The following is an 8146-nucleotide window of genomic DNA, read 5'->3' on the forward strand; positions in this document are numbered from 1 at the left end:
AAACAGGCCAGCAGAAACTTGCATAAAGTTGCACAGATGACAATTAGTGCCTATACATTACAAAATAGAGTTCTTACAACTACCTAATGCAGCAGAACAGGATCCTTCTTCCCCTCAAGCACAGCAAAACTAAAGTTCTAAGCTAAGAACTTAAGAGAAAGTTGGACATATCTATTAGATCAAGGTAAGCCACTGAAGAGTTAAAAACAAGACAGTTATTTTTCTCTGTCCATTTAAAATGTTTTATTTTTCTTTTTAAACTAGATTGTGAAGTGCCATTGAAATAGGCAATGTTGGCGCAAAACAATGTCTCTTATAATATAACACATTAGACATTTAAATAAATAACCTTAAAAACTATGTGATGGGACACAAACCCAGTTGACTGAATCTGGAACAATGTTTTCTGCACAAGCGAGAACAGGCATACCTCTTGTTAAGACTGATGTAAACAGGACCATCAAAATCCTATAGAAGAAGCCGAGCAGGGCTGGGATGTAGGGGTGTGGGTGGGGTATGGGGGTGAACAAAGGGCTGAGGAGGTGAGGGGAGTGGCAAACCAAAAAATACTGACTGAGGTAGCAGGACTCTGCTCAGTGCAGAAAAATTGGCTTATGAATAAAAATTAGACTGTGATATCAAATTAAATCCAGATAATCATGCAAAAGACACAATACATGCTAGTTTTAGAAAAACCACACACATTCATTTCCTAAAATCTGCTGCCAATTAATTTGCTGACAATGTCTGCTGGCTCAACTATTTTTTTATACAAGGATGAGTATTAAACAGAACACTGTACATGCTTTTTCATCTACAAAAAAATATTTGCATAAAATAGTGTTAGTTCTCTGTACATGTCAATGGACACTTTAATTATGTGTATAAAAAAGGAAAATCTTCCCCCAGTGGAGTCAGAAAAAGCAAAACAAATCTAGAGTATGAAACTTCCGTCACCAGCCAATATGTTCATGTGAAAATTCAGCAGAAATAGACAGTTGCTTTAAACAATAAAAAAATTAATTGATTAAGTTAAACATCTTCTTTATGGAAAACTGTCAGTCAAGACCAGAACATATCACTAAAGTTAGTGTCTGTGCTATAGACCCAGATCACCAGGGGCATTATGAGCAGCACAAACGGCCAGGAGATCCCATCGGTGCATGCCGAGAGCGAGCAGGATTTGGTGGCAGGATGCACACACTCTTTACCAGGTTCCAGGTAGTTGCGAGCCACAAACTTGAGCGTCTCATCCATGAGAATCACAGGCAATGAGATTTTCAGCACCATCAGCCACTGGGTCACATTCAGCGGTGTGATCTGGAAGATGAGCTGAAACACAAAGAAGTCTTATAATGCTTACAACAAACGTGCCAGAAAGGAGGCAGCTAGTCCCCAGCTCTGGTCCCCAAACCACTTACTGGCAAAGGTTCTACATAGAGGATCAGAAAGTGGAGTGACATGGACAAGCAGATGGAGCCCACCAGCCAGATATTCTCCCAAGGAGGCATCCTCAGCAAGGACTGGTTTTCAGACAAGCTGCAGAACAAGGAAAGGTACATGAACTCACCCAAAAGGCATAGGCTGCATCACAAGTGGCAGTTAGAGACTGCTGCCTTACAGTTCAATAAGGCAGCTGCTAACTTGGCATCTTCCACTGACCTAATTCTACTGACTGAAGTTTCTACAGTGGCACAAAGTTAAGGAAAAGAATGTACAGATGTAGGACAAACTGCCAATTTTATATCTAGGCAACAGCTGATCCCGTACCAGAAGATTCAAAGCTGTTTCCAATTGCCCTGGACACTAAGGCTATTAGAAATTTCCATTTTTGCGCCATGCATGGTGGCTCATGCCTATTATCCCAACAACTCTTGGAGGCGGAGGTGGGTGGACTGCTTGAGCTCAGGAGTTTAAAACCAGCCTGAACAAGAGACGCCCCCGTCTCTACCAAAATAGAAAAACTAGCCAAGCATGGTGGTGGGTGCCTGTACTCTTCGCTATTGGAGAGGCTGAGGCAAGAGGATTGCTCACTGGCTCGGCACCCGTAGTTTAGTGGTTAGGGCACTGGCCACGTACACTGGAGCTGGCGGGTTTGAACCCGGCCTGGACCTGCTAAACAACAGTGACAAGTGCAACAAAAAAATAGCCAGTTGGTGCTCAACACTGAGTAATGGGGCACTGAGGCAAGAGAACTGCTTAAGTCCATGAGTTAGAGGTTGCTGTGAGCTGTGATGCCATAGCACTCTACCGAGGGTGACATAGTAAGACTCTGTCTCCAGAAAAAAAAAAAAAAAATAGAAATTAGAGCCCAGGAGTTTGAAGTTGCTGTGAGCTATGATGCCACAGTACTCCACCGGGAATGACAAACTGAGATTCTGTCTTAAAAAAAGAAGAAAATGGGTGGTGCCTGTGGCTCAGTGAGTAGGGCGCTGGCCCCATAAACCAAGGGTGATGGGTTCAAAACCGGCCTCGGCCAAACTGCAACAACAACAACAAATAGCCAGGCATTGTGGCGGGTGCCTGTAGTCCCAGCTACTCAGGAGGCTGAGGCGAGAGAATCACCTAAGTCCAGGAGTTGGGAGGTTGCCGTGAGCTGTGATGTCACAGCACTCTACTGAGGGCTATAAAGACTCTGTCTCTAAAAAAAAAGAAAAAAAGAAAAGAACAAAACACTACAGATTTTTTTTTGCACTTTTTGGCCGGGGCTGGGTTTGAACCCACCACCTCTGGCACAGGGGGCCAGTGCCCCACTCCTTTGAGCCACAGGAGCTGGCCAACACTACAGATTTAATAACCTGAATTATGGCTTGGTGCCTGTGGTTCAAGTGGCTAAGGCGCCAGCCACATACACTTAAGGTGGCAGGTTCGAATTCAGCCCGGGCCGGCCAAACAACAATGATGGCTGTAACCAAAAAATAGCCAGGCGTTGTGGCAGGCACCCGTAGTCCCAGCTACTTGGGAGGCGGAGGCAGGACATTTGCCCAGGAGTTGGAGGTTGCTGTGAGCTGTGATGCCACAGCACTCTACCCAGGGGACTGCTTAAGGGACTCAAAAAAAAAACCCAAAAAAACCCCTGAATTATTCTTGTTTTTATTATTATTTTTTTAGAGACAGAGTTTCACTTTGTCGTCCTTGGTAGAGTACAGTTGCATCACAGCTCACAGCAACCTCCAGCTCTTGGGCTTAGGCGATTCTCTTGCCTCAGACTCCTGAGCAGCTGGGACTACAGGCACCCGCCACAACACCCAGCCATTTTTCTGCTGCAGTTTGGCTGGGGCCGAGTTTGAACCTGCCAATCTCGGTATATGGGGCTGGGGCCCTACACAGTGAGCCACAGGTGCCGCCCAATAACTGACTGATTCTTAAAAAAGAAAAAGAAAAAAAAAAAAAGAAAAGAAAAAAATTAATTTCCATTTTTGTTATTAATTGGATAACATTAGTCTTAGTATTAAATGGGAGGGCTCCTTCCTCATATGTACTAATGTACTAGCATACAGGGTACCAAAGTTCTTGTTTTTGGCCTCTGGTGTTTCTTTTAAGGAAGAACTCTTAAGGCACACATGGCTAAGCACTCCCACTACTTCCTAGAGGTGATGACTGCTTAAGCTTCTAAAACCAGTATTGCTTGTTCTTTCTTTTTGAAAGGGAAGTTCTTTCCTGTGATCCTCAATCAACCATGACACACATGCAATCCACACCAGTGCTCTGGTGGTCAGAGTTTTTGACATAGCCTGCCACAGAGTCACTAACCTGTTCAGAGCGTTACACATTTCTATGGTCACTAGAACAGAGAGCGCCATTGTCATTGGGTACGGTGACTCAAAGACTGCACAATCTACTCCTTCAAAGTCTGGATTGTCCTCTTTACACTGCAGGAAATGACTCTGCAACAAAAATCCAATCAAATTCTGATTAGCTCAATGTATTTCTGAAGTACAGGCACCAATTACACACCAAGCCCAGAACATGAACCAGCCCAAAGGGATTTCCCAGAGAGAAGCCTCGTCGTTCAGAATCATCTTGGATGCAAATGCTTATTGTTCGCACCTAAAGATAATCTGATAGATAGTTCATGTCTAAGGTACAGAAAGAAAAGTTGCTAAATACCAGCTGGTAGAAGGACACCCTTGGACCACCATCGGCAGCAATGAACCACCATGCAGCAGCACCCACGGTAGCAGCACCGACGTAACCTGGGAACAAACATGATGATGTTGATGAACTTAGGGCAGTGTTCCATGGCACTCACTGTTGGTGATGCCTATGGGCCAATCGCAGGATAAAGCAGGATAAAGACCAAAGACCTGGATGTCAGTGGTAATGAGCCTATGGGACTCATACCAACTGCTCATACAAAGCAACCCAAGCAACTAGACCACAGGTTTCTAAAGGACAGGGCATTTCTGGTATAGAACCAGCCAACTTTCCCTCCATAGTGAGTGAGAACCTACTGACCCCCAAGCACTACTGACCTTTGCTTTAGCTGTGCCTTCCCCAAATAGTGAGAGAATACCTTAAGACTAAGCATGTACGTCCTCCACATAAGGCCACACAGTGGCCCAGACCACATCATGGCTTTTAGGCAAACCAATGCTTACCTATTTGCACCATTAAAGCAACATAACCTTTCTACAGAAACACCATCAGAGCAGTTGGTGCTCAACACTGAGTAACACTGAGCAACATGGCCTGGCTAAAAGCAGATTCTGGGACTAACCCCCTCTTCCTGTTAGCTTTGAGTTCAAGAAGTTTATTCAAAAAGCAACAACAGGTATGGTATAGAATACAGACTCAGAATAAGAGAATGTCCCTATATGGTAGCATTCATCAAAAATTACAAGGGCATATATCCCTCCTAGCCCAAAATTACAATGGAGCATTAGGCAGCTAGATAGGTAGTGACACAGAATTATCTTTATTTCTTTGTTATTAAATAAGGGTCAGCACCCAGGTGAGTATAGCATGCTAGCGCATCACTGAAAGGGTATAGGGTACATAAGAATCTGTCAACATGGGAACAAAGTGACTATGAAAGCCTTTCTACTCTATACCATTACCATTGTGTGCTTATGAATTTAAAACAACACACCCTCTTGTGGGGTCCTAAAGAAATATTTTACCTCTCTGCTCCTCGCTTTCCTAATGTATGAAATGGGGAGGAACCAGCAGCCTGGGCCAGGAGGATAGGTCTAAAGAGATCATTCATGCATGCACTAGCCCCACTACTGATGAACACAGTGCCCTTCTCTTCCTTACGGCAACAGGGACTTGTGTTTTTTATTTCAAAGTATGTGTATTATTGGGGTACAAACATTTTAAGTCACAGGGATCAGTTTTATAATGCTTGAGTCATGGTTATGGTAGTGTTTGTTGTACCCTTTAGGTTTCTGCCTATCCTCTCCTCCCTTCACCACCTCCCCCCACCCCCTGCTTTTCATTGAGTTACTTCCCTCTATGCACATGTGTGCACATTCATTAGGTCCAACAGTGAATACATGTGGTGTTTTTCTATGAATTTTTTTTATCTTGGTGATAATTTTATTTACTCAGTCCCACCTGTTAGCCTTCAGAAGGTAGGACCCAGCCAGAGTCAAGCTTGTGTTATATGTGTTATATCCCTTTGTACACAGGGCTAAAGCCAAAAACCTTGACATTGAATTGCACATTCACAAAAAGCACAAGGGCAGAATGCTAAAACAGGGACAAACTGACTAGATTTTAGTAAAGTGGTTCACTAAACTTTAACAGGGCAGCCTCTATTTTGTTACCCAATATGGTGATAAAAGAAAAATAAGCTTTTAAGGGATAAATTTACAAATTTTTTGCCCACAGTTTATTTTAAAATCAGTAATATAAAACACTGTACTCACAGCCAATAGCAAGGTAACGAAAAAACAGCCATCCACTGATGAGCGGTTCTTTTGGGTTGCGAGGTGGCTTATTCATGATGTCCAAATCAGGAGGGTTGAACCCCAGTGCAGTGGCAGGCAGGCCATCTGTCACCAGATTGACCCAGAGCAGCTGGACAGGAATTAAAGCCTCAGGAAATCCAAGGGCTGCTGTCAGGAAAATACTGTTTCCACCAGGGAAAGAAGACAAAGACCCCAAATGACTTTTGGCCACTACTTAAGTAGCATTATCATTCCCTCCTCCATAAATCAATGATTTAAAACAACTTTTGGCAATCATAAAATAGTTTTGAATTAAAGTTAACTTTTAGAGGGCCAAGAATTTTATGTGACTTAGACTAATTTAAACTCATTTCTATATTAAATAGGCTTCTCTGCACATTGAGGTAGCCACAGACAACCCTCCTGAGGGCTAAATACCTTCATGAGTGATTTCCTATCCTCCCAACTCTGGCATAAAGACAAAAGCTGTCACAGTATGAAGAGAGCAAACGGAAAATTTGCCATCACAACCCGCTGTTTTAGAGAGAGGAACATAGTGATATTGTTAGAGACCTACCAGACAACTTCTCCCACATTAGATGAGATAAGATAGCGGATGAACTGTTTCATGTTGTTGTATATTGCCCGCCCCTCTTCAACAGCAGCCACAATGGTAGAGAAGTTGTCATCTGCCAAGACCATCTCGGAGGCAGTTTTAGCCACTGCAGTGCCGGAACCCATAGCAATGCCAATCTCAGCTTTCTTCAGAGCAGGAGCATCATTCACCCCATCACCAGTCTGAAAAGGAAAGCAAAGGTTGGTTCAGACAACTCCCACATAATACAATCCTGAGCAATGGCTCACTGAATGGAAAGCAGAAAAGAAATAAATAGAACTGTGGATCCCTTGGTGAAAGTTACAGAAGAAATTTTGTTTTATAATTTGATGTTATAAAACATTTTACCTACAAAATGCAAGACTGCCAAATGATCTTACCAAAGAGACTTTACTGGGAACACAAGAAACTTCAAATTGACCTGAATTTTATTTATATTTTACCAAAACCAAAAATACAACCTGAGTATTTATATGCACATGGTTAATTCACAAGTAGAAAAAGGTATAGACTGCAAAAATACATAAAGTGCCACTTAAAAAGATCAAAACCATGCAAGAATAATAATGTCTAAGATAAAAATATACATGGGAATGATATTATTGTAATACTTTTACTAAATTCCAACTTCAGAATTGGTGGTTAACTCTGGGAGAGAGATGGAGGGAAAAAAGGAGGAAAGAACACCTATAATGTCTTTTAAAACAAAGTTTTATAGCTAGAAAGCAAACAAAACATGTTATTAACAATATATCTGGGTAAAGAAAATCAGAGGAGGGGAATAATACTGAAAGTGCTTCATAAACATCTAGCTCTTCAAGAATACATCACCAGAACATCTAATTTAGATTCTCCAAACACCAGATGATAGACCACTGGTGTGTTATATCCTGAATCAATTTTTAGAAAATCTAAGATAGAAACATGTCTACTTTAACCAAGTCATAGACTAGATATCACCTTTGTGACTGCCTTGGAAGTCCCCTCTGGGCTGCTCTAGGATCATCTCTCCAAGTTGCATACAGCATGCCAATTATCAAGCAACAGAATTCTAAAAACATGGCTCAGATCAGGACAAAAATAGTTCCAAATTAGGAAGTGGTTATTAAAAATTGAGTGGTCAAAATTAGAATCTGTTGTGTTATATTGTCTGAATCACCTGGTTACGCCACATATACTCACCATTGCTGTAATTTCATCAAAAGACTGAAGAAATTCTACGATTTTAGACTTGTGAGAAGGTTCAACTCGAGCAAAACAGCGAGCATTCAAGCAGGCATCTCTCTGAGCTGAGGGGCTGAGTTCATCAAACTCCCGACCTGTAAAAGCCTTTGATGTCACATCCTCATCCTGCCCGAAGATGCCAATGCGACGGCAGATGGCCACAGCGGTGCCTTTGTTGTCCCCTGTGATCATGATGACACGGATGCCTGCCTGCCGGCACAGCTTCACAGAGGAGGCCACTTCGATCCTTGGGGGGTCCAACATGCCCACACAGCCAACGAAAGTCAGATTGGTCTAAGGTGTAAGAGAATCACTTTTAAATTAAAGCAAAAATTCTGTTTTTACCTCTAGTTTGAAAAAGCCAGTTTTTACATTAAGGAAAGGTTCCTGCATTTTCTTTTTTTTTTTTTTT

General features: G+C 42.3%; 1 protein-coding gene across 1 annotated transcript in view; it reads right to left on the reverse strand.

Annotated features, from left to right (window-relative positions):
• Positions 1-218: 218 nt before the first annotated feature.
• ATP2A2 (ATPase sarcoplasmic/endoplasmic reticulum Ca2+ transporting 2) overlaps positions 219-8146 on the reverse strand; it is a 67819-nt gene continuing 59891 nt past the window's right edge. The window contains exons 13-19 of the mRNA XM_023516828.1: positions 7693-8028; positions 6472-6692; positions 5874-6076; positions 4111-4196; positions 3754-3887; positions 1422-1539; positions 219-1332 (exon numbers count right to left, since the gene is read on the reverse strand). Coding sequence (XP_023372596.1) covers positions 1063-1332; positions 1422-1539; positions 3754-3887; positions 4111-4196; positions 5874-6076; positions 6472-6692; positions 7693-8028 — 1368 coding nt within the window. The 3' untranslated portion in view covers positions 219-1062. The remainder of the gene's footprint in view (positions 1333-1421; positions 1540-3753; positions 3888-4110; positions 4197-5873; positions 6077-6471; positions 6693-7692; positions 8029-8146) is intronic.

Source organism: Otolemur garnettii, unplaced genomic scaffold (genome assembly GCF_000181295.1).
Source record: "Otolemur garnettii isolate 467f Iridium unplaced genomic scaffold, OtoGar3 scaffold00099, whole genome shotgun sequence".
Lineage (NCBI taxonomy): Eukaryota > Metazoa > Chordata > Mammalia > Primates > Galagidae > Otolemur > Otolemur garnettii.